The sequence below is a fragment of the Lynx canadensis genome, chromosome F2 (assembly GCF_007474595.2).
Source record: "Lynx canadensis isolate LIC74 chromosome F2, mLynCan4.pri.v2, whole genome shotgun sequence".
Classification (NCBI taxonomy): Eukaryota; Metazoa; Chordata; class Mammalia; order Carnivora; family Felidae; genus Lynx; species Lynx canadensis.
This window is the reverse complement of record NC_044320.2, coordinates 69,331,869-69,359,440: the sequence shown is the minus strand read 5'-3', so window position 1 is coordinate 69,359,440 and position 27,572 is coordinate 69,331,869. Positions and strand designations below refer to the sequence as shown.

Genomic DNA, 27,572 nt, shown 5'->3' with positions numbered 1-27,572 from the left:
CCTATTTACCCTTTGGCCTTTAGTTTGCTAACCTCTGAATTATTATGGTTACAGATAAGTTAGGAACTTGGTATGTAACTGTGTGAAATTTCTTATCTGTGATGGTGAAATAAGAATATTCAACATAAGTTAGAGGTGTAATTTTGCAAAAAATTTGATTATGAAGAGTTCAACTTTAAAAACTTTCTACCTGGTCTGATTTTCCACTCCCACAATAGGTAAGGAATTACTGAGTCCACATTTAATGCCAACATTCTAAATTAAGACTTTGAAACTGATTACCTCCCTATTCAGCACACTCTAGTATTCTTCCCTAATGTGGAATTTATTCACTCTCCTGTATTTTATGTCTTTTTAACTGTAGGTTTTCTTTTAGAATGAATGTATCTGTGTTTTTCAGAAGCAGGCATTCAATAAGTGCTTGGGTGAAGTAAATAATAAACTAATAAATAAAAGGATAGTTTTAGTAACTTTAAGCTGAAAAAAGATAACTTAAAAAATATTTTAATCTATTATGCATGTTATATTGGCTGACCTGTTCATTTTTATTAAGCTTTTTGGAGTTTTATGTCACGGGGACGTCCTTGTCAGTGTGAAGCCCTATGAGTGCTTTTATTTTTAATAAATAATTTAGTGATCAGATTATACACACGTGAGTGTGTGTGATCTTCATGGCTACCAAGTTTAATAATCATTACTAATTTTTTCAAGAAGTTTTTCTTTGCAAACCATTGTTGGTGATTTTGAGCTTTCCTGAAAATTTCTCTAGTATTAAATATAGCAGTCAGTATTTCCAGTGTTGGTCTGTACGACGATGCCAGTACTGTTGTGGTTTCAAAGATGTTCTTCATTTCTTTCATATTAATATTCTGAGCATTATATAGGTAATAATTAGCTAATACAGTTGAAGAATATACTCAACTAAATTAGTCAACAGTAACCCATTTATTTCCCGTTCCGAATGTAGTTAAAATATACTTATATCAAGTATATTTTAAGAGTCATTGTTTTTTCTTTAAATAGTACTAAGTGACAGAATTGTTTTTTTGTCTTTAAGACCAAGCATTGCTGGAAATATTCAATAAATCTGTGTCATAATTAGTAATTTCAATGCAACTTTTATTTGTCTTAAGTACTTTTTTTTAATGTTTGTTTCGAGAGAGAGAATGAGCAGGGTAAGGGCACAGAGAGAGACAGAGAGAGAGAGAGAGAGAGAGAGAATAGCCCAAGCAGGCTCTGCAGGGGCCAGTGCGGGACTCAAACTCATGAACTGTGAGACCATGACCTGAGCAGAAATCCAGAGTCAGAAGGTTAACCAACTGAGCCACCCAGGCACCCCTCTCTTATTTTTATATCAGTTTTATTGGAATCATTGCAGAAGACAAAATAGTAAGTTAACTTTCTCATAGAGGACAATTTTGACAGTTGCAAAGTGTGTCACAAGTAACTTCATAATAATAAAATATGTCAATTGCCAATGATAGGCCCTTAAAAGAATGTCATGTGAATACCAGGTAGTATCTATGATGTTATTGTCACACGTTTATATTGATATACTTTCTTGGTGGTAGAGAAGTGGTGGAAATACTTTCTTGAGTGGAAGAGAGTAACAACAACAAAAAAAGCTAAATACTTTGCTCTAGGAACTTTGAATAAGAATGCCTATGTAAATTAAGTGAACAGTCAGCCTTCAGAATGGTATTCATCTTCCCAAGGTGACTTCCAGTTGTCCTGATTAGGTATTAGTTTAATTCTTGCATTTTGCTTAATTCTATACATTCAGAGGTCTGTTCAATACTTTAAAAAATCATACCTAAACCAAAGGGTGAAAATCTATTATCAGACATGTTTTTGGCTTAAACCAATTTTAAAATAAATCCTTAAAATGTTTGTTTTTTACATTGGCTAGTAACAAGTTTGAGGTTTTTTTCTTTAAATGGAATTTCGTGTTTTCTTTTATGGCAAATCATTAAATGAATCATTAGTTACTATTCACAAGTAAACATTGATTTAATTGCGGTAATTCTGGAAAAAATTGCAGGAACTCACTATTTCTAAATTAAAATTCTGATTAGGAAGGTGATAGTTTATTGGGTAAAATTCAGAAATTAGAGTCTAAAAAGCGGCACCTGTTATCCCACCATTTAGAAACCACAGTAAGGATTTTGTTTTGATTTTTTTCAAAATGAGCAAGACAAAACAAAAAGAAGCAAATTTGGATCATGCCATAGGTATAATCTTGTCATTTTTTTCTTCTCATAGTGTGAGCATTTTTTTTTTTTTAATTTTTAATGTTTATTTTTGAGAGACAGAGAGAGAGAGAGCATCAGCGAGGAAGGAGCACAGAGAGGGAGACACAGAATCAAAAGCAGGCTCCAGGCTGTCAGCACTGAGCCCGACATAGGGCTCAAACTCATGAACCTTGAGATCATGACCTGGGCCAAAGTTGGACACTTAACTGAGCCACCCAGGCCACCCTTCTTTTATTGTTTCTTAGTGAAAGTACAGAATGTAACTGCTAAATTGGATTCCATCATATAGATAGGTATTCTGTATTCTAAAATTCCTCTATTATTTGGCATAGATTCCAGATTTGTTTGATCTTTGCATGTAAGTTTTTGGATACATTAACTGTTTAAAATAAAGTTGGCTGTAAATGATCAATTTGTGTCTGCAGAGTTTATAAATCAGATTTTTGTGGAAATGATCTTTTCAAATTGTGCCAGAGGATCTGACTCTTAGAAATAATCCTCCTCCTACCCACCTCCTCGCTCCCCTCCCCCAAACCCTGAAATTTTATAACGAATATTTTAAAATAAAAATACCAGCACATTTTTGTTTTGATAAAACTGGGTTTGAAATTTTCATTTTATCTGGAAGAAGTGCATTTGGTTTTCATTTATTTAAAACTATTTGTTTTTAATCTTTGAGAGTCCTTTTTTCCGCCTGGTCTTAAGAGGATACTTCGCTCCTGATTATGATCTTTTGTTTTCCAGAGTAACAGCTATCCACCAATGTCAGATCCATACATGCCTAGTTACTATGCTCCATCCATTGGATTTCCATATTCTCTTGGGGAAGCAGCATGGTCCACGGCTGGAGACCAACCTATGCCGTATCTGACAACCTATGGACAAATGAGTAATGGAGAACATCATTATATACCAGATGGTGTGTTTAGTCAACCTGGGGCATTAGGAAATACCCCTCCATTTCTTGGTCAACATGGATTTAACTTTTTTCCTGGTAATGCTGATTTCTCTACATGGGGGACAAGTGGATCTCAGGGACAATCAACACAAAGTTCTGCTTATAGTAGCAGTTATGGCTATCCACCTAGTTCTCTTGGGAGAGCTATTACGGATGGACAGGCTGGATTTGGCAATGATACTTTGAGTAAGGTGCCTGGCATTAGCAGTATTGAGCAAGGCATGACTGGACTGAAAATTGGTGGTGACCTGACAGCTGCAGTGACAAAAACTGTAGGTACAGCCTTGAGCAGCAGTGGTATGACCAGCATTGCAACCAATAGTGTGCCCCCAGTTAGCAGTGCAGCGCCTAAACCGACCTCATGGGCTGCCATTGCCAGAAAGCCTGCCAAACCTCAACCGAAACTTAAACCCAAGGGCAATGTGGGAATTGGGGGTTCTGCTGTGCCACCACCTCCTATAAAACACAACATGAATATTGGAACTTGGGATGAAAAGGGGTCAGTGGTAAAGGCTCCACCAACCCAACCAGTTCTGCCTCCTCAAACTATAATCCAGCAGCCTCAGCCATTAATTCAACCACCAACATTGGTGCAAAGCCAACTGCCTCAACAGCAGCCTCAGCCACCACAACCACAGCAGCAACAAGGACCTCAGCCACAGGCCCAGCCTCACCAAGTGCAGCCCCAACAGCAACAGCTGCAGAATCGCTGGGTAGCTCCTCGGAATAGGGGAGCTGGATTCAACCAGAACAATGGAGTGGGCGGTGAAAACTTTGGTTTAGGTGTTGTTCCTGTCAGTGCGTCACCTTCTAGTGTAGAAGTGCATCCAGTGCTGGAAAAGCTAAAGGCCATAAACAATTATAATCCCAAAGACTTTGACTGGAACCTGAAGAATGGACGTGTGTTTATAATTAAAAGCTATTCTGAGGATGACATACACCGATCCATTAAGTACTCTATCTGGTGTAGTACTGAGCATGGTAATAAGCGTTTGGATGCAGCTTACCGTTCCCTGAATGGGAAAGGCCCACTCTATTTACTCTTCAGTGTGAATGGCAGTGGACATTTTTGTGGAGTGGCTGAAATGAAGTCTGTTGTGGACTATAATGCATATGCTGGTGTCTGGTCTCAGGATAAGTGGAAGGGCAAATTTGAAGTTAAATGGATCTTTGTCAAAGATGTTCCCAATAACCAGTTACGGCATATTCGCTTAGAAAATAATGACAACAAACCAGTTACCAATTCAAGGGACACTCAAGAGGTACCCCTAGAAAAAGCTAAGCAAGTGCTTAAAATAATTGCTACTTTCAAGCATACCACCTCAATCTTTGATGACTTTGCACATTATGAAAAGCGTCAAGAAGAGGAGGAAGCCATGCGTAGGGTAAGAGTACAGTGATTTTTGTATGTAGGGTCTTTTTCTTGGGGTGGTACATATGGATGGGTGTTCTTTAATGCCTTTTAATATTACATTTTGAGTTTAGGAACTTTATTCCGAAGGAAACCAACCACTCAGCTTAAGAAACAGAACTCTGCAAACTCCCTTGAGGGCCTCAGAGGCACATTAAATCCTTTTCTCTTTCCTTCCTAAGTGTCATCCTTACTCTGAATTTGCCTGTTCTTTATATTCAGGGGATAAAGGTCATTGAGTTGTATTCATCAAAGCCTAGTAAGTTCTGCATTTATAACTAAGCAAATTTAGGAACTGGTGAGGGACTCTAATCACTAATTTTAAACATTAGTTTTATGCAAAAACGTGCTTAGGATTTTGAAACAGCTTTTAAATAAATGTTTGAATATAATTTATTTTGTATTTGTGAGAAAACAGATTTTTCCCCGAAACTCCTTCCTGAACCATTTGTTAAAATATTTGAGAGAGAGCTCGTGAGCAAGCAGGGGATGGGGACAGAGAGAGGGAGAGAAAGAATCTCAAGCAGGCTCCACACACTGGTGGCGCAGAGCCCGGTAAGGGGGCTGAGATTCACCAACCGTGATCTGTTATGATCTGAGCCAAAATCAAGTGTCAGACCCTTAACCAACTGAGCTACCCAGGCACTCCCTTCCTGAAACATTTTCATAATTTGTACATTTAAATTAAGCACTTGTATAAAGTATAGGAAGGATCTGACTTTAGGAAGGCAGTTTAGAGTTGGGAATGCATGGACTTTGAGATTTTGATTGAAGAATTTGATTTCTTATTCTGTTATTGACCCTCTCTGAAACTCGTGAGACTTTCCTGAAGTTATGCACTGTTTTTGCTTGCGTCATGTAGGCCAGAATTTGGTCACGGGGCACAAAGGCAAGACAGCTGGGGAATGTTTTCTGTTCCAAACCGCAGAAGAAAATTGGGGTCCTATTTTTAGGAGGAAAAGAGAGAATGGATATAGTAGACAACTAGCAGATTTTTCCATAGACAGTACATTCAAATTTCTTTTCAAATGCCGCAAGGGTAAAGTTACTAGAAGCTTTTTAAAAATATTGACTGGTAGAGAAAGAGATACGGGAAGAGCATGCAAGCAGGGGAGAGGGGCCAAGGTTGAAAGAGTCTTAAGCAGGCTCCACACTTAGCATGGAGCCCGATGCAGGGCTCAATCTCACAACTCTGGGATCATGACCTGGGCTGAAGTCAAGAGTTGGATGCTCAACTGACTGAGCCACCCAGGTCCCCCAAGTTAGAAGCTCTTCTAAGAAATTATGTTGGTTGCTATGGAAAGCTCTTACGTAGCAAATGTCAGTAATTTGTTTCTATGTGTGAACTTAAATATCTGTGGCTTCTTAATCTTTGCAGACAAGGGAACTATTTGAGCAAACGTTCCTCACTGGTGAATAATATTGAAATAATAATTCTAGAACAGTAGTTTGCAAACCTTAAGCTGCTTAAATTATTGGGATGCTTCTTGGAATGCAGCGGTTCTTCCGCTGTAGGAAAATCTGATCAATGGATGGCCCTTGAACAAATGTGCAGGTCAGGGGTGCCCCCCCCACCCCCCAATTTCCATAGTTGGAAATTTGTGTGTAACTTTTGACTCACCCAAAACTTAACCACTGATAGCCTGCTGTTTACAGGAAGCCACCTTGCTGATAACATAAACAGTCGATTAACACACATTTTGTATCTTACATGAATTATATACTGTAGTCTTACAGTCGAGTAAGTGAGAGAAAACATGGTATTAAGAAAATCATCAGGAAGATAAAGTACATTTACAGTCCTGTATTTAACAGAAAAATCTACATATATGCCAATGCACACAAGTTTAAACCCATGTTGTTCAAGGGACAACTGTATTTCATAAAGGACCTGCTGGTGTACATTTTTAATAGATACCTTAGGTGATTCTGGTGCTAGTGATTCCGGTTAAATGTGGGAGAAGAGTGAAAAAGGAGGATCAAAAGTAGCTTCTGAACTTTTGAGCTCAGCAGGTGAGTAAATGGTCGTACTGTAACTGCCATGACCAATAGTGGATCAGTAGAACTGATTTGGGGTATGAAAAGTAGGATGCAGGTTTCTTTTTGAGGAGGTGGTGATTTTAAGGTGTTTTTGAGAAATATGGACTGTGAAATCTGTGATTAAGCAGTTAGATGTGAGAGTCACACATTTGGGAGCTTTCTTTTCTTAAATAGTTGATTCCACGAAAGTGGGATGAGATTGCTCAGGGGAAAAAGATGCATGGCAAGGAAATATTTACCAATTTTTTTTTTCTCTCCCACCACTAAGGGGTGGTCACCCTTGTATGTCTTCCACATTTCTTACCTACCCGGTCTGCAAATTTAGCCCTAGTTTATTATTTTTTTTAATATAATTGTCTCAGGAATTATTTATGACAGTTACATATTGTTTTTATAATCACGTATATACCACAGTGATTTAAACTTAATTTTTAAACTTAAAAATTTTACATTTAAATTGTTTCAGAGTTTACTGCCAGTCTTTTGATGGTATATAATCCATCTTTGACATGCTTATTTTGAATCTTTTTTTTGTTGTTCAGCCTTATGTGACATATTTGATAATTTTTTTTTCAGTTTATTTATTTTGAGAGAGAGAGTGAGTGGGGGAGGGACAGAGAGAGGGAAAGAGAGAATCCCAAGCAGGCTTCACACTGTCCCATGAACTGTGAGATCTTGACCTGAGCTGAAACCAAGAGTTGGACACTTAACAGACTGAGCTACCTAGGTGCCCCTTCCATATACTCTTCAACTTGTTTAGTTTTTTAAAATTTACCTACAGTAAAATTGTAAATTTGTAAATTCCCTTTTGCTGACTTGTAGTCAAGTGTTTCCCTCCCCCTTTGATCAATCCATTCTCTGTCTCTATAAGGCATTTTTCATAATGTCATGTAAACGAAATTACATAGTGCGTAATCTTTTAAGATTTCTTTCACTTAGCATATCTTTGCAGTGTATCAGTGTTTTATATATCAATTCTTTGTACCTTTTAATTATTAAGTACCATTCCACTGTGTGGATTCACCATAGTGTTTTTATCTTTCATCCTTTAAAGCACTTCTGAGTTGTTTCTAGTTTTGGGGGAATGTAAATAAAGGTCCTATAACTTTGTGTATATATCCTTTTTAAAGTTTTTTAGGGGTAGTTGAGTGGCTCAGTCGGTTAAGCATCTGACTCTTGATTTCTTTTCAGGTCATGATCTCGGTGTTCGTGAGTTCAAGTCCTGCGTCAGGTTCTGTGCTGATAGCACGGAGCCTGCTTGAGATTCTGTCTCCCTCTCTCTCTCTCCTGTCCCTTGCTGGTGCTCTCTATCAAAATAAATATTTTAAAAAAAGATAAAAGTTTTAAAAAAATTACATAGTATAATTCACTTTTTGAGAAGTACAGTTCCATGAATTTTAACACACTTATAGATTTGTATAACTATCACCATGATCAGGATACAGAATAATATCATCATCCTGGGAAAGCTATCTTGTACTATCCCTTCATATTAACATTCTTCCCCCATATCTAACTTCTGGCAACCGTGATTTGGACTCAGTATAGTTCTTTTTAAATTGAAGTATAGTTGACATACAGTGTTATTTTCAGGTGTACAACTTAGTGATTCAACATTTACATACATTACAAAATGCTCACCACTGTAAGTATAGTTACTGTCACCATACAGAGTTATTACCATATTCACTATACCTTGTTCTGTGCTTTTGTACTTATAACTGGAAGTTTGTACCTCTTAATCCTCTTCACCTCTTATACCCCTCCCCACCCTCCCAACTTTGTTGATTTTTAGATTACACATATAAGTGAAATCATATGGTATTTGTCTTTCTCTGTCTGACTTATTTCACTTAACATAATACCTTCTAGGTTCATCCATGTTACCACATGTGGCAAGATTTCATTTTTTTTAACGGCTAAGTAAAGTCCCATTGTGCGTGTATGTATATACATCACATCTTTCTTCATCCATTCATCCATTGATAGACACTTGGCATTGCTTGCATATTTTGCTATTATAAATATTGCAGCAATAAACCTAGGGGTGTTATATATATTTTTAAATTAGTGGTTTTGTTTTCTTTGGTTAAATACCCAGAAGTGGGATTACTGGATTGTATGGTGTTTCTATTTTTAATTTTTTGAGGCACCTCCATACTGTTTTCCACAGTGGCTACACCAATTCCCATTTGCCCAAACACTGCCCAATGTTTCCCTTTTCTCTAAACACTCGCCAGTACTTGTTATTTCTTGTTTTGATGCTAGCCATTCTGACAGGTGTGAGGTGAGATTTCATTGTGGTTTTGATTTACATTTCCCTACTGATTAGTGATATTGAGCATGTTTTCTTGTCTGTTGGCCACGTCTTTGGAAAAATGTTCATTCATGTCCTTAACTCCTAATTGGAACTGTCATTTGTAAATCTCTTTTCCCATTCAGTAAGCTACCTTTTAGTTTGTTGATGATTTCCTTCGCTGTGCAGAAGCTTTTTAGTTTGATTCATTGTAGTTTTATTAGTATCCTTTTTTGTGAAATGATATTTTAAGACTCATTTTGACCTTTTTCTGTCATCATTGAACCTGGAAGAGGATCATCCAGGTCAGGTATTTGCTCCAAAACAGGGTTATTGTTGTTTTTTTTCCTTTCTTCCTTTTAATGTTTAGTGTTAGTTTCACATTCTCTTCCTGCTGCAAATGTGGAGACAGGAGAATCCTGTTGATTGTTAACTTTACCAGTCAAATGATTCATCAGCCTGTGAAGAGTGAGAAGGGAGAGCCAGTACAATGAATATGCTAGTGGGTGAAATTTAACTTTTCTTTGAGTTTGAAACGGCCATGTCGGGGAAACTGTTTTCTCTGTTTATTGACTGTTTTGCATTTGGGGTATCACGTGTCCTTGCCCAGTTTTCTTCCTGGTGCTGTTATCCCTTGTCCAGCAGGAATGTGTAAATTTTCATTTGTAGATTTTCTCTTAGATAATGTTGTGCTTACACTTTAGCTTTCCAGCATAACTGCTTTTAAATACGCTTGGCAACCCAGTGATAAAGGATGTGTTCCCCCTCCGTTGTAGGTTCTCCTTGGCTCCATCAAAAAGGACAAATTAGTAGTGTTTTGCTAGAATTTTTTTTTTTTTACTTGTTATGCCCATTTTATTTGTTAAAGAAAAGGATTTGCAAGTCATTGTTTAGTGTTCTCTTTTAACATGACCCCATCTGTCTTGTGTTTTGCTGAAATTCTTCAAAGCTTCTGATATGTGGAGGTCACATTTTCCCAGATGCAAATTCTTCAGTCTTTGGGTAAAGTAGGGTTTCTTAAGACCCAGAATAGCACTAATTATAAAAGAAAAGATTGATGAAATTTGACCAGTTTAAAATCTGTTCATCAAGGGGCTCATCAGTCAGAGAATGCAACTCTTGATCTCAGGGTCGTGAGTTCAAGCGTCATGTTGAGCATGGAGTCTACTTAAAAAAAAAAAAAATCTGTTCATCAAAAGATGCTTTAAGGAGGGTAGAAAGACATGTAAGGCCCTAGGAGGAATTTGGACATAAATGACCAAAGATTAGTTAGTATCAAGAATGTAGAAAGAACTCCTGTGAATCAGTTTAAGAAAAAAGATGAACCCAGTTGAAAAATGGGCAAAAGATAGATTGAAACAAATATGGCTAAAAAGTATATGAAAAGATACTCAGTCTTATTAGGGAAATACAAATCAGGAGTATAATGAAAAAATTTTTTATATCCATTTATTTGGTGAAATTGAGAAATTTGATAGTATCAGGGATGAGACTGTAGATCAACAAAAGCTCTTCTACAGCTGGAGATAGGACCATTAAATTGATAACAGCCATGTGGGGAAGTAATTTTGCATTTTTTTGTAAAGCTGAACAAAATTTCATATATTTTATAATTCAGTTCTTTGTGTACACACATGCACGCACACACACATACATAGCTAAGAGAAACTTCCTAAATACATCAGAAGACACACAATAATGTAGATAATAGTAAAAAGACTGGGAACAACCTAAATGTTTATCATCAGGAAAATAACCAAAATATATTGGTGCCATAATGATAGAGTAGAATTGATTGAACTGTAGCTACATGCAGCTGTATGTGTGAATCTTTTTCCTTCTTTTTATTTGGACATAATTTTTAATTTATTTGGAAGAATAAGAATAATATGTGAAACACACACATGCCTTTTATCCAGATTCACCTATTAGTGTTCTTCCCTGTTTGCTTTTTTCATAAATTTGAGAGTAAGTTCCCTATATCATGGCTCTTTACCCCCCAAAAAGTATAGTGTCTGTTTCCTAAGGATAAGGGTATATAACCACCATACTATTATAAGTTGATTCTCACTGTCCTTTTTGCCATTTTTTTTCTTTTTTCTAGTATAAGATCTGGTAAAGAAGCTAAAATAGCCTAAATAGAATTAGCCAAAATAATTTTAAATAGTAAGAACAGTTTTAGAAAGCTTATACTAATCTGACCTCAAATCTTTGCCTTTCCCTGGTTTGGGAAGATTTTTTCTTACGCTTTTTCAGGGAGTTACTAGTTTTAAATTTTACATTTGGGTCTGTGGTTATTATAACTTTCATTTCTCTTTCTAGTGTTCATGTTTTTATTTAAGTTCTTAGGCCTACTTATGATAAAAGAAGGATTTTAAGAGGCTAAGTCCATCTTCTCATCACTGGGTCTTTAATTGACTTTTGTTTGTTTGTTTGTTTGTTTGTGGTTATTTTGACAACAGAGGAATTCCCCAGGTTGTCTTGCCATCAAAGCACTCAGTGGAGGAGCCTGCTAGACATCCTGTCAGGTTGTATAATACTGAGAAAGTCATGCTGTCGCTTTTAAACTAAGGGATATTGGTGAAACTTAAAACTGGAAGAGAAATCCGTGCTAATTATCATAGTATTTGCCTCATTCTTCATTCTTACTATTTTAACACATACTTTTGATAGCAAAATATTTTATTAAAGTCAAGCTTAATGGCAGAACAACCAAGGCAAACTCACTAAAAGGATTCAGGAACAGAAGATAATTTAAAATATAAAACAAAATTTATTTTGTTCTTAGGATTCATATGTAAAAAGAAAAGAAAGCCAGAAAATGTTTTTGGAAATGAGAAATACGAATGTCAAAATAAAAACAATACAGCAAGCAAGCAGGTAGTAAAATAAATGCTCATGTTTTAGAGCTAGTTTATCTGGAGTTTCAAATCAAAGAAATTTCCATATGTGGAGTAATAGAGATGAAAAATACAAAAGGTAAAAACAAGTGATGGAAAGAGGGGACGCCCACTGTCTTTCTAAAGGAGTGTTGAAAGAGTATAGGAAAAAAACCATCAAAGGGAAGAATGGTTAGAGAAAAATGCCCAGAGCCAAAGGTTGTATGTTTTCAGTGGGAATGGGCTCAAGCTGAGTGACTAGCAGCATTATTTCCAATTGAAAAGAATTAAAGATAGGATAAAGAGAAAATCTTGAACTTCCTGAGCAAAAGACAAACTGCCTTCTACAAGGGAAGGAGAATCAGACTATCAGAATTTTTCCATCTACAACTCTGGATACTCCTATGGAAAATCTTAGAGTAGAGGGGAATGGGGTATATAGAATTATATTCTTAAGGTCAGTGTCCCATTATATCAGTGAAGGGGAAACGCAAGCTAAAGAGAATTTCAGGTGTACAAGAGTAGCCGCATATCCTTCATGAGAAGGTAACCTGAAGAGGTTTTTTAGCAGAATGAAAAAGGTATTCAAGAAAGATAATACCTGGTAACTGGTTATACTAGAACAAGTATCTCTCAGCAGGGGCAGAGTCTATGTATCAGACAGGTCTTCATTGTATGTAGTGTATCTCAGGACTATAAGCATCTCCACTGTGGTCTTTAAAGCCTGACAGATGAAATGAGCCCTCAGTGGGGAACCACTGACCTTGGAGAAGTGAAGGAAGCTAAAAAGAAAATAAAATTCTAACTAAAAGAAAATAAAACGTTTCTAAGTAATCATGTTCACAGAACATAAGTTCTGTGAGAGCAGGGCTTGCTTTTGTTCTCTGCTGAATCCCTAGCACCTAATGACTGGCACATAGTAGCTGATTAAATATTTGTTGAAGGAGTAAATGCTTTGAAGAATCTCTTTCCTTTGGGAAAGTTTGAATGTCATTGAATTTTTATTTATTGGTTTAAATTGCTGTACTTTTTTATTTAGGAACTCTGTACTCAGTTATTCAAGTTACATAATAAATGCTGCTGATTATTTTTCCCATTTGTAGAAATGGACAATAGTATATAAAAGATTTAATTATAGTTAGAACAAAATGTTATGAGATGGAATAGAAGGAGAGAAAGAATTGAGGAAGGGTAAATAAATGCACTGTTTTTCTCATCTGAAGGTAACAGATTATTGTTTAAAGATGATATATCAAGCAATTGTGCCTCAAGCATATTATTTAACGTCATAAAGACAATCACTAAAACTAAAAATAGTGTGGCTTCTAGTGTAAGGGGGGGGGAAGAGAAGGAAAATATAACACGTCCACTGTAATACATTACTTATCATATACAATGGGAATTGATAGTGTTTGCATTGAAAGAACAAGAAACTTATGTGTTAGTATGCTACTTAAAGTTATAGTGGCGACCCATAGGAGGAACTTAGAAGGGGCTAGAGGTGGGTACAGGAGCTTACTTTTTACTTGAACTTGCTATTTGTATATATTACTTCTAATGATAAAGCTAGTTTAATTGCAAAATAAGAGAAAGAAAACAAAGAACTAATAATGTTCTGAGTATATTTGTACAGATAAATATGAGTAATCTGCACAGCAGTAGAATCTACTTTTGACTATTTAGATAATCTTTTTATTGAAATATTACTTCTGCTGTACTTGAATGTGAGTCATTTAGATCCTACTAGATATTCTTTGGTTATAAATCCTTATCAGGAAACCTAATCCCAAGTGAAATTTTTAGTTTTATTTCCCTGTAGAAATTAGAGTTTTCAATTGCCTGTAACTTTGAGGTGACTTCCTAAATAAGGCATTTACCTGTTCTCTCAGAAACAGATGAAGACCCGCAGTTTATGCCAAAACAAGCAGGACATAATGATAATAAAATCCCTATTAAATTGTTTTAATTTCTAGAATCTTCTATGCATTTTGCTCATGTATACCATTGTATATTGTTAGTTATTTTGAAAGAGCAAATTTTAGTACCTCCAATAATATTTTTCATAATGGGAATACTTTTGATTCTGAGATGAGATGATAGTCTGTCTCGAAGTAACCAAATTTTTTGTTAATATAGAAGAAGTCACTTCAACAGTAACACTACCTGTGACAACAGTGAACATTTCTCTGACAGTTCTATGCATCTTTTTCTCAAGTAGAACATTTAGTTTAATGCTTTGCCATTAATCGAATTATAGTTCTTTAAGATCAAGAATTAGTTGAAGTCTGTTCTCATCTACCTTTTGGTAAACTTTTTTATGGATGGACTTCTTTTATACTGAGTGAGTTGATTATGATTAACAGAAACAAAATTTTGTTTTTCCTTTCATCTTTACTATAAAATTTGAGGAATAATATTTCTTTGGAAAATAGTTTTTGGCACAAGATGTGTCACACTGGATACCATAAGCTTTTTTTTAAATTTTTAATTAGGCTCCATGCCCAACGTGGGGCTTGAATTCACGACCCTGAGGTTAAGATTCATGGGTCTACTGACAGAGCCAGCCAGTCACCCCAATACTATAAACTTTTTATATTACGTATTTAAGTAATTCTCTGATAAAATATTGAGTGGTATTTTTGTATAGTCAAGATGATACAGTTTTAAGTGTAGTAATACTGTGTTTTGCACTTGGTAAATAGTCTTTGTAAGCCAGAGTTGGGGAAACGACGTGCTCTGATTAACGTTTTAGAGTACTGGTTTGTTTTTATTTTTTTCTCAGATTAAGGTTCTTGCGCCGTAGGAGAGTTAATAGTGGCTGTATTTTTGTTCCAGTGCTGGTTAAGAATTTTAGAAGTTTAGTAAATGAACTATCTATAGTTCACTGGGTTCATGCTAGATCTTTGGGAGATACTTCTTTCATACCTATTACAGTATGAACAGTCATCATTAAATTTGATGGGTATTTCACTTATTTTTCTTCAGCAGCAAATACATTATTACTTCATGAACATACGTGTTTAGGTGATACGAATTATCTTGTTTAAGTTTCAGGAAGTAACTTAAATTGTTGAATTATCTTTCCAGTTTACTTAATGATTTATTTTAAAAATTGTATGTGCAATTTCTTAATTTAGAAATTGACTTGCTATATTGCACTCTAATTTCTGAGTGAAACTCACTTCACTGCCTCTTGACAGAAAACTTTGAACTTATAGAAAGGCATTTCAACTCTTAGACATTACATATTCAATCCTGATGTGTTCTGTTTTGCATTTGAAATAACAAAAGGGAATGGAGGAAAGATAATAGGATATATAATAAAATAACTAAGGTAACAAAAAGCTACTAGTTAACAATTCCACTTTTGAATTAAAAGTCTGGAATGTACTAATTTTATTTTTTTCATTTTATTGTAAACAGACCAAACTCTGATTCCAAAATAGAATTGTGTGTGGATTCCTTTTATTTGGCTTTAAGACCCTCTGTTCCTGGGTCCCCAGATCAGCCATTTTGTGTGAGGAATCTACTAGCACACATCTACATCTTGTATTCTGGTCAACCTATATCACCACATATTTAGTTCCTGTATGGTTTTTTCTTAACTGGGATCCCTTATTCATTCCAGCAGATATATACCAAGGGTTACTAGTAAGCCACTAAAGATAAATAGCCCTTTCTTTATGGAATTTAATCTGCTTGGACAAACATAATTAATTTCTCTCAGTATTATATTTTTCAGTATTGAGGACCTACATGTCTCTTGAAGAATTTATTTTATGTGTGTGTGTGTGTGTATGTATGTGTGTGTGTGTGTGTGTATATATATTTAATTTAACTTAATTTTGGTATTTTTTTAATGTAATTGGTAATTTCAGTTTTACTTTCCAGTTGTTTGTTGCTGGTTTATAGAAATATTTTGTATCTTCTGACCTTTGTAAATTCATCTATTAGTTCTAGGAGTTCTAATAGAACATCCTTAGGATTTTCTGGCTGACAGTCACAGTGTCTGTAAATAGAGACCATTTTATTTTTTCTTATGCTTCTTTTTTGTGTGTGATTTTAATTTTAATATAGTGTGGCTTAAATGTGAAATTAAGTGAAAACTCTAAAACCAAAATAAGACTACACATAAACAAAAAAGCTAGTGTAGTGAGTGATGTTATTTTGCTGAAACTAAATCACAGTTCAAACACATGAGTTAGTTCTAAGGCTTCTTAGAATCATATTCTTACTCTCATTTGGACCTAAACTAACGTATGCTATGACTGTTGTCCACCACTTTTCACTATTTGAACTTACTCCTAACTCTTTCATTTTATAGTACACTTTGAGATTACTTGATCTTTGGTTGGTACGGATAAATTGATTATAAATTATTAGACTGCATCTGTTCTTTTTTTTCAAACCTGAAATATTTCTTTATTTTATAAATGCAAACTTGGGCACTGGAATCTCTTAAAGCAGTTTTTTATTATAGTGTGGTCATGCAGGGGATCAAGAATGTTAAGTCTCACGTACATGGAAACATTAAAAAAATCGAAGATTTGGCTTTGTAGAACAGAGCCTCCAAAGCATAATCATTCTCTTTTCCCTTGATGATTTTTTTTTAAATTTTGATTTTATTTTACAGTACAGAATTGATCTATTTCCTTTATATTTTTTGTGTTTTGCTTTCTTACTGCAAAATGATCATGTTTTTGGGACAGTGCAGGTCAGAAGCTTATCTCAGTATTAAAACACTTTAATGGATCTGGACAAATGTACAGGCTTTTGAACAGCTGGGGCTTTTATCCATCTGTTATTGCCCTTGTTCTACTCTCTAGTGTGAAATTTTTCAGTTGTGTAAACCAGTATGAGTAGATTTTAACTCTGGTAAATAATTAATTTTCCTTCTGAAGAATTGAATCTATTACATATTTTAACTACAGTCATTGTACATCTAAAATCTTGTCTTTTTTTGGAACGTGCCCCTCTTTTTTATTTAAGTCTGATAATTCACTGGTTTTAACTTTGGGGCAGAATTTAACCCTCTCGTAAACAATAAAAAAGAGAAGCTGGGCAACCATTAAAATTAACAGTACTCTGTAGAATACCTATTTATTTCATATTACTGCACCAATATGATACTTAATGTATTTGGGAGTTGTATTTTTCTAACTTTTCACTCTGATTTTTTAAACATTTGGAAGTAATTTTTAGATTTACAGAAATGTTACAGAGATAATATAGGATGTTTCTCTGTATGTAGTTTCTCCTAATATTGACATGTTACATAATCATAGTATGTTTATCGAAACATACGCTTTTCCAGATTTCCCCACTTTTCCCAGTTTTTCTATTCAAGATCTGGAAAACCAGTTTTGTATTCAGCTTTTGTCTCCTTAATCTTCTCTAAGCTATGACAGTTTCTATGTCTTTCATGGCTTTAACACTTTTGAAAACGGTACTGGTCAGGTGTTTTATAAGGTGTCTTTTAATGTTGGTTTGCCTAATGCTTTGCCATGATTAGACTGAGTTTATGGGAAGAGTACTACGTAAGTGATACGTCCTTCTCATCTGATCGTATGTAACTTATTGTGATATTAATTTTGATTGCTTGGTTAAGGTTGTATCTGCTAGGTTTCTCTAATGTAAATGTCCCTTTTCTCCTTTTGCATACGGTGTTCTTAGAAGCAAGTCAGTATGTCTAGCCCCACACTTTATTTTATTTTTTTAATTTAAATTTTAGTTAACATACAGTGCAGTATTGGTTTCAGGAGTAGAATTAAAGTGATTCCTCACTTACATACAACACACAGTGCTCATCACAGGTGCCCTCCTTAATGCCCATCGTCCACCTAGCCATCTCCCACCTACCTACCTTCATCAACCCTTAGTTGTTCTTTATAGTTAAGAGTCTCTTGTTTACTGCTCTTCTCTTTTCCCCCTCCTTCCCATATGTTCATCGGTTTTATTTTTTAAATTCCGCATAAGAGTGAAATCATATCTTTGTCTTTCTTTGACTTATTTTGCTTACCATAATACATTCTAGCTCCATCCATGTTGTTACAAATGGTAAAATTTTATTTTTTGATGACTAATATTCCATTGTGTGTGTGTGTGTGTGAGACATCTTTATCTGTTCATCAGTTGAAGGACATTTGCAGTCTACACTTTAAAGAAGGAAAAGCAAGCTCCACCTCATGCAGGAAAGAGTATTAAAGAATTTGTGAAATTTTTTGTTATTTATTCAGCTCTTGTGTTTGTTCTTTTTCTTACTTCTAGAATATTCCTTTTGTCTTAGATCCCTACAGTTCTCTAATTTTTTTTTCTTTGTGATTTCCAGCTCTTTTTTTCTGATTTGTAATTTGAGATATTTCTTAGACTTAATATTCTACTTTCTAAATGAGGCTGTGACCATTTTCCCCTTTAATTCATCTACTGAAATATTCAGTTTGAAAATTAGATTTTTAACGTAAACAAAGGTGTTTGTCTTTTTGCATTTGGGTCTCAAGTGCCTGCCTGCCTGCTTTTTCTTTTTTTTTCCCTTCCAGGTATTCACTGGTTCCTTTTGCAGTTCTGTGTTACTCTACTTGTGTTCCTAGTGCTTTTTCTCATTTACTTTTTGGATGGTGTGGCGTCTTAGATACACATTTTTCCCTTGTGGCTTTTTAAACCTCAGGTCTGGTTACTGAAATATTGCTTATAATGATAAACCTACCAGTGATTAAAAGGAAGTCATTTATCTCTAAGGTTAAAGGCAAGCTGTTGGCCTCTCTCAGAAAACTGAAGAAAATTTTGTTTTCAAGCTGTTTCCTAGGTACAGAAGTCTTAGCTCATCTGTGAAACTCATGGTTTAACAAAAAGACATGGGTTGGCAAGTAACCTTCCTCCTGGAGCTCATCTCCACATGCCAACTTGTGGATCTTGACCTTAGGATCATATGTTGGTCTCCAGTGTCTACTCACTTCAAGGTGGGGAAGAAGCCCTATACCAGACTCAAAGCCCTCTAATCTCCGAATCTGCCTGTTTGAGGCCTAGCTCTGTTAATGGAAAAGGAGAGGAGAAGGGCATTCCTCTACAACTTATTTTTTGAATTGTCAATCATTAAGAATAAAAATTCTGTGAGTCACTTTGGGATTGTGTCCTAAAGAGTGTATATGTTTAAGTGCCTTCTTCTGAACTATCACTAAAGACATAGTCCTGTAGGTGTACTGGACCATGGCTTCCTTTGAATGATTTGGGTTTCCTTTCTCCCTCTATCCAGCTATCACTGATAGCTCAGCATCACTGAGTCTCATTTTTCTAGTGGTCTATAGCTGATAGCATGCCCATAGATATCTCATTATATTCAAGTATTTGTTTAATACTAACAGTGTCAGGTGCAGTTCTAGATCTTGTTAATGTAAATGTGGTTGTTTTGTTTTGTTGTCTTAAAGCCGAGGTGGTGTTGACCATATTCAGAAAGACCTGCGTTTTGTTGGTGGAATTTTTTCCATGCTAAGGACTTCCAAATTTGTATACCCACCCTGGACCTTTCCTCTTATCTCCAAACTCATGTGTCCAGTTGCCTGTTTGACATCTTCTCACAGTTGTCTAATAAGCATCTTAAATTTAATATAACGCTGTTTGCCTGCCCCAAACCTTCTCTATCTCTGTATAGGGCACCACTGCCCTGCCAGTTGTTGAGGCCAACAATGCTGGACTCATTTGTGAAACTTCTCTTTCTCACTTCACGTCTAATCAGTCTATCAGTAAGTAACTTGTCAGCTCTGCTTTCAAAATGTATCTGGAATCCAAGCTCTTCACTAGCTCTGCATCTTCCAGCCCTGCCTAAGAGCTATTATCGTACTGGATTATTACTGTGCTAGCCTTTCTGGCTTTCCTGTTCTCACCTTTGCTCCCCTACAGTCTATTACCAGCAAAACGGCCCTTAGGAGATCCTCGTGAGACAGTTTTTTCATGCTTCTCCTGATACTGTTAGTATCAAAGTATTGCTAACCTCAAAATATGTCAGGAAATATTCCCCCTTTTTCTAGTCTCTGGAATAGTTGGTGTAAGTTTAGAGTTATCAGTTCTGGGACAGTTAATTAAATGCACATCTAAAACTATATGAGCTTGGAGGCACCTGACTGGCTCAGTCAGAAGAGCATGTGGCTCTTGATCTTGGGGTTGTGAGTTCAAGCCCAATGTTGGGGTGTAATTACACACACACACTTAACATGTGAGACTGGTGGGGTTTTTTGGGGGTGGATTTTTAATTGTTGATTAAAGTCCTTTATTACAAGTCTCTTCAGGTTTTCTACTTATTCTTGAGTTTAGTTTGGAAAATTGTATGTATATAAATTGTACTTTTAGGAGGTTGTTTTGTCTTAAGCCTTTTTTTCATATTGGCATTAATGGTATTTTTATTTTTTAGTTGTATCAGTCTTTTGCTAGTAATGTATCTTCTTTTTAAATCAGTCTTTCCAGAGATTTTTTTTCTCTTGGTAGTTTTTTTTTCTCCCAAACACTAATAGATTTCCCCCTCCAAACACCCAGTTTTTATTCTCTGGTTCTCTTTATTCTTGTTTTCTGTTTCATTATTTTCTGCTGCTATCCTATTTTATTCCTTCTACTTTTGGGGGCTTATTACTCATTTCCTAACAGATTGAGTTGGATGATGAGCTCATTACTTTTCAGACTTTCTCTTTTTTTTTTAAAGTTCTACATGTGTAAATTTCTAAGTGTTTTTTGGGACTTAGACTAAGCATTTTCATTATTGTACTGATGTAAACATTTTTGAATTTCCATTATGATTTTTTTTGGAGATTTTTTAGGAGTGGTTTTAGAATTTCCAGATGTGGTTAAGGTTTTTTGTTAATCTGTTTTGCTCCTAAAACTGATGTCAGAAAATGTGATGGTGCATGACATAGACCCTGGTATTTATTGAGATTTGCTTTCTGGTCTAGCATGTAGTCCCCTTCTGTGGTTGTTCTGTGTGTACCCTATAATTGGTTTGGTTTTCTGTAGCATGTATATTCACTCTGTATTTTTACTAATATATGTGCTTTACCAGTTACTTAGAGAAGTGTGTTGAATTCTCCTGCTATAATGAGAAACCTGTCAAATTTTCTTTATAATTCTGACAACTTTTAATATATGTAAAGTTGTTTTTTTAGTTTAATATTATTGCAGCTTATTTTAAAAATATCTGTTATTTAGTATCGAGTGACCGTTTTGTCTCCCAACAGTGGTTTTTGCCTTCAAATGAGTTTTGTCTGGTACTGATATCGTTGTATCAGTCTTTATTTGGTTTGTGTTGTCATATGTCTTTTCATTATTTTTAACTTTGTGACTTTATGTTTTAGGTTGTTTTCTTGTAAATCATGTATAACTGGATTTTTGAAAAATCTGAACTGTTATTTATATTTTCATTGAAGAACAGAGTTTTTGATGCTTGATTATAAATGTATATTTCTGCTGTCTTATTTTGTACTTTCTAATTAAATCTAGTTCATTCAGGCTCTCCCCTCAACCCTTCTGTCCTGTTGTATTGATGTATGTGTTTTGTTTTGTTTTTTTTATTTTCCTCTTTTCCTGGCCACTGAGTTAGAAGTTACGCATTACTACATAGCTATCTTGTAATACGTATGTAATTTGTATATTTTAAATTTGATTCAGCTAAAGTGCATAGTTGATTACAGTTGAAACTGAAATAGTATCTCTAACTTCTATTTTAAATAACACACGATCCTTATTGCTATAGCTGATCATCTCCCTTGAATTAAATTTCCCTTTGTCTAACTTATCCTTAAATAGTGACTGTTTGGGGCACCTGGGTGGCTCAGTCGGTTAAGTGTCAGACTTCAGCTCAGGTCACGATCTCGCAGTCCGTGAGTTCGAACCCCGCGTCGGGCTCTGGGCTGAAGGCTCAGAGCCTGGAGCCTGCTTCCGATTCTGTGTCTCCCTCTCTCTCTGCCCCTCCCCTGTTCATGCTCTGTCTCTCTCTCTGTCTCAAAAATAAATAAACGTTAAAAAAAAATTAAAAAAAATAAAAAATAAATAGTGACTTTTTTTTTTCTGTAGTTTGAAGGTTCTTCATGGGGTTGATAAATTTCTGTAGCTTTTATATCTGGCTAATTAAAGCAGGCTTCAAAATTTTTCACACAATCTATTTGTTTTCTTTAGAACTGAACTTTATGATTAGGCTGTTTTTTATTTATTTTATTTTTTTAATGTTTTATTTATTTTTGAGAGAGAAAAAGCAAGCGAGCAAGCAGGTGAAGGGCAGAGAGAGAGGGAGACACAGAATCCGAAGCAGGCTCCAGGCTCTGAGCTGTCAGCACAGAGCCCAATGTGGGGCTCGAACTCAGGAACTGTGAGATCATGACCTGAGCCGAAGTTGGACACTTAACCGACTGAGCCACCCAGGTGCCCCGATTAGGATGTTTTTTAAAAAGCTTTAAGGATTCTCTACAATCAGATGACACTTCCTGGTACTATATTCTCTTTTTTGTCCCTTTTTTTTCCTTCATATTGTTGGATTTAGCTAGCTCTGTGCTTTCGTTTTGTTTTATTTAATTACTTTATTTATTTTTAACATTTTTATTTATTTTTGAGAGACAGAAACAGAGTGAGAGCAGGGAATGAGAGCAGGGGAGGGGCAGAGAGAGAGGCAGGCTGCAAGCTCTGAGCTGTCAGCACAGAGCCTGAGCAGAGCTCGAACCCACGACTCGTGAGATCATGACCTGAGCCGAAGTTGGACGCTTAACTGACTGAGCCACCCAGGCACCCCAAGTTTTATTTACTTTTAGAGTATCCCACTGGAAATGTGTGTGTGAAATGATTTTATTTGTAGTTACCATATAGGAGGGCATTTATTTTATTAGCTTTCTGTATGAAATACTGTTATTTAACTTCTAGAAATATATTAAAGTTAAAAAGAAAGGAATTTAGTAACAGATAACTTACAGAGTTCTCTTTGGAATTTAAAATACAGTTTTCTGATGGTGTCACAGGATTGGAAACTAATTGACCATTTGCAAAGAATATTCATGTTTATTATAGAGCATGTATTACTCATGGAAAATAAAATGGGAGTAGTGAAAACAAAAAAGTTTTATAATGTGTTTAAACACAGGTCTTTTTCAAAGTGTGTTCTCTGGACCAGCAGTGTCTGGATCACCTGTGAACCTGTTAGAACTACAACTCGTAGGTTCAGCTTCACACATTAGGGGCCCGGTAGTCTGTTTCCAGAAGTTTTACAGATTATTCTAATGCTAAAATTTGAGAACTGAGTTACAAGGTGGTGCAAGCTACATGATGCATACATTTAACAGGCATACAAAATGCCAGTCATTCTTTATTTCACAGACAGAAGTACTGTAGATATACATTGGGATAGTAAACGAAATGAAAACATAACTCAGTTTAACTTTTGTTCAAGGGATTTCCAACTTCTTAACGGAATTAATAATGATGATTAATAAATATTAAGATTTCTAGGGGCGCCTAGGTGACTCAGTCGGTTAAGCATCTGACTTCGGCTTAGGTCATGATCTCACAGTCCGTGAGTTCGAGCCCCGCGTCAGGTTCTGTGCTGACAGCTCGGAGCCTGGAGCCTGCTTCAGATTCTGTGTCTCCTCCCTCTCTCTGACCCTCCCCCGTTCATGCTCTGTCTTTCTCTGTCTCAAAAATAAATAAACGTTAAAAAAAAAAAAAAAAGATTTCTTGATACGAAAAAAGTACAATATGATGAATATGAGAATATGATATAGAGGAAGTTTGTGAATCAAAGTATTTTTTAATTAACACTAAATTCTTAATTTAATCCAATTTTAGTGCATTTTAATGCATCTCTTTTCCTCATAACCCTACCTAGCCAATAGTTCAAATTGCCACAGAGGCCTTTTAGGCCTTAATACCTCACCATTAAAAACTCAATGAAAAGGCTAGAAAGATGTTCATATTCTCACCTTAAAATCTCATGGGAAAATAGGGCGTGGAGAAGGTCATGCTCTCTTGATATAGGTCTTTTGTTTGAAATCCTTTGTTTTAAAATGTTTTGTAGTAATCCTCCCTCAATAGTATGCATAGGTAGTAAATCTTTTTTAATTACTCAAATTAGTATTTGCATAACTTTTTATTATAGTACAAAAAATTTCAGTCTTTAAATAATGATAGTATTTTATTAAAATTCTCTGTGCTTTTCTTTCAGGAGAGAAATAGAAACAAACAATAACCGTATGAAGATGTCCTGTTAGAATTACAACACTAATGATGTAGACTCTGGAAATGCCTAATAAGTCAAAGAAGACGTTATTAAAGCTTTTTTTCTGCTTAAGGTGACATCTTTGAACTCTAACACAGAATTGACTCTTCTTGTAATGGTTTTCATCAGCGCATCTGCCCTTATACTCTCACCAAACACACTTGAGAACTGTAACTTCGTCAAGCACTTTCTGTCCTGAAGCTTTTACCAGTATCTGCTGTCTTTTGTAATTATGCATCCTAGCTAAGGCACAGAAGACTGAATGAATGCAAGGATTCATTAACTCTTTGAATTTGTTAAATACTAACAGTTAACCATTAGAAGTGGTTCAATGATGTAAGAGTCACACTGCTTCAACTTTTTCTTTGTTGTAGTTTTTAAATTGTCAATTTTTAGCTATTTGACAGATTAAAAGCAAAATAATCATGCCATATTTAGTCCTGGAGTTCAAGTCTAAATGTTTATGTGAAAAATTATTGTAGTAAACTTTTAATATGGCAAAGCAACCTTAAGCTCTATTTTAGCCAAATGAATCATAATCTGAAATTATATTAGAACATTTCCCTTGTCTTCAAACCGTTTGGTGTAACAGAATATTGATATGCAGCTTGGTGGACTTCACCAGTTAATGCACATTCTTCTCCCCTCCTTCCCCCAATAATATGTATACTGAAAAATGTGCATTTGTCTGAGGAATTATTTTGTTTGCTACCACTTAATGAATCTCAAAATTTTGAGTAAATGTACCTCAGTCTAATCAGACTTTTTATGACCTTTATAACTACATTTAAAACCCTTAATTCCTATTTCTGGGTGTTTGCGAGCCTGATTGCGATCATGAAGTAAAAATTTATTATTCTAGGTATTCACTAGCTAAATAAACAATAGTTCTTGTTTAGCAAGCATATACTGTTCCTCAACTCTTTTCTCCAGCTTTTGCAGTGTCCTGGCATCCTTAAAATACTTTGAAAATATGGCCTTGATCCATGGATTAAATCAGTATCTAAGTGAATGTGTTGATGTTTTATTGATCAGATCTATATAAATGGGAATACAGCATATATCTGGGTATTCTTATAGTTATCTTTTTAACATCTTATTTTTTTCATTAATTACATATCAACATTAATTTTGTAACTTGAAACAAATTGATTTTGTATAATTAAACGTGTCAAGCATCTGTATTAACTGATTTGATGGCATAAGGTTATGAAGATAATGTACTGCCCCTTATATTACTGTTCCAAAAGGAGGAAACTATGTAGAAAGATACATTAAGGGTGAAAATAGCAATATAGTAGATTTGAATACCTTGATGTTTTGCATTACTCCATTTATGTTTACATCATGTTTAGAAATGTGTTCATTTACAGTGGTCTTTGGTCACTTCAGTTCAAAAATTTAGTGACGGATATTTCTTTGAGGCTTTCATTTATATAATTTTTTTGTACAATGTTTTCTTAAAGGTACAAATACTGTATTCAAGTGAAAAAAATACAGTATTTGTAGATAATCGTAGCTACTTCACAGTTCTTTCGTAGTCCCAGTGTAGTTATATCAGTGTTTACTGAAGGGAACATCAAAATATTAGTGGTATGTTACAGAATAAAAGACTTTCTTAAAGGAAAATTGCACCTATTTTACCTTTTTAAGAGTAAGCCATGAAATCTCGTAACACGTCTCTTAACTATTTATACTGAAATTGGCATTTGGGTATAGTCACCACAGCAATGTTCTGTATCCCTAAGATTATATAGATAGGACGTGTCAAAGCTGACTGTTGTCACTCTGGAGGTCCTATTAGACAAAACTGTAAAGGGGTGACCTTGTAGAAAGGGTCTGAGTCCTCTCTCTGAGGTTCTCTTTTTCTTGGTGCTTTATTAGCAACTCTGAATATTTTTATAAAACTAGTTACATTATAAGTGGATTCAAACTTGTTTAATTTACATTAGGTTTCTATGTAAGAAGTGTCACTCACTCAGCGAGCAGGCTGATTGCAGTAGCAGACGCAGCTGTCAGATGTAATCGAGGAGTCTATTCAAGGTGAGGAGTACATCCCAGTGCCTTTAACCTGGATTTCTAATACGAAGTGAAATGGGTGCAGCATTCCTTTGGAAAAACGACGACAACAACAACAACAACAACACTTCTGTCTTTTCAAAATTGGTAATTGTTTTCTTCAGAGCACCTACCTTCTCTTCCTCCTTGGTCTGTCAGTGTATGGCAAAAAGGTTTTTCTCTGAATGAAATGATCACAGATTGTCTCAATAGCACAACTAACTATTTCTTAACTGTAGGGACCAAAAGGGAGAGAACCTGGGCTCTGCAGCAGGAGACACATCATCAAATGTTTGAATAATCACAAATTAAGACATTATTGGCCCAGTCAATTTCTTGCTTCCGATTTTTCCAAAATCTGGTTTGAATGTTTCTTATTAAAGTTATCTTACGTGGGTATTTTATTTTGAAAGGTATTATAGTTTGTATATTTAACAGTAAGGGGGAAAATGTAACCAAAATTAGTATTCTTTCTCTATACATATTGGTACTTGAAGATTCCTTTCAGAAGAAACCCCAGCCTTTTCCTAATTTCAATACTTAATTCCTCATTTTAACTCGAGTGATCTTTCTAATTCAAAAGCTGTGTTCTTTTTGAATACCATGCATGGGGGTTAAGCTGATGTTAAAACAGTTTGCAATAAAAAAGAATCAGCTTAAGTCATTTAATCATTTCAAGTGCATTCTGCATCCTATAAAAATAAGTTTGAGAAATTAAGAGAATTGTGTTTTCATTAAGTTTTGCATATCTTTTGTTATGCCATGTAAATTCCCTTCTTTTTCGTATGATTAAAGAAAGGTTATGATAAAATGATTAGTTCATTTACATTCACTTGTAGCAATTACATGAGAATTTGAATTTTGTCGTGTTTGGGTTTGTTCATTCCTGTGAATGATGGTACAGTTAGGTGAGATTTTCTGTTATGGTACCCAAACTCACCATTTGGTCCTCTTTAATCTTTGAGGGTTTCAATAAAAATTGTTCACTCATATCTGTGTTTTTTCCATTTTATCTTCAAAAATACATATTGCTTGCCAGAAAACAACATTTTTGTCCGTCCTATTGTGGGTTTCCTGATTGACACGTCTCTCAAGTACAAATAGATTGTATCACTCGTTTTAGTTGGCCATTTAAATTAAGTGGGGGAATTAGAGGATAACAGTTTATCCTAATCTTTATCTGCTCCAGTGAGCTTATTGAATTACATGCTCTTAGTACTAAACTTAGAGCAAAAGAGAAAGAGGCCTATTTGTTTTCATGTAATGGGAGCAAGTAGTGGTACCAGCTGTCTAATAACCCTAACCCCCCATCCTTGGTACCAAGGAATGCTTTTCCAACAGTCTGTGTGTTATCCTTTGGGATAGATAGAGCTTGTGTAGATACGATCTGTGATGAATGTGGATGGTGCATTGATTATTGGCTGGGCTCTTTATCTAAGGTAC

The 27,572-nt window shown here is 35.3% G+C and overlaps 1 protein-coding gene across 5 annotated transcripts in view; it reads left to right on the top strand.

The window, feature by feature from the left end:
* YTHDF3 (YTH N6-methyladenosine RNA binding protein 3) overlaps positions 1 to 27,121 on the top strand; it is a 40,228-nt gene extending 13,107 nt beyond the window's left edge. For 2 of the 5 annotated variants that reach the window (XM_032591889.1, XM_030303850.1), the window contains 2 exons: positions 2,997 to 4,595; positions 24,018 to 27,121. In XM_032591889.1, coding sequence (XP_032447780.1) covers positions 3,015 to 4,595; positions 24,018 to 24,041 — 1,605 coding nt within the window. In that variant the 5' untranslated portion in view covers positions 2,997 to 3,014 and the 3' untranslated portion in view covers positions 24,042 to 27,121. Of the gene's footprint in view, positions 1 to 2,996; positions 4,596 to 11,419; positions 11,506 to 24,017 lie in introns of those variants that run through there. The other 3 variants (XM_030303851.1, XM_030303849.1, XM_030303848.1) reach the window with 2 other exon arrangements.
* The last annotated feature ends 451 nt before the right edge of the window (positions 27,122 to 27,572 follow it).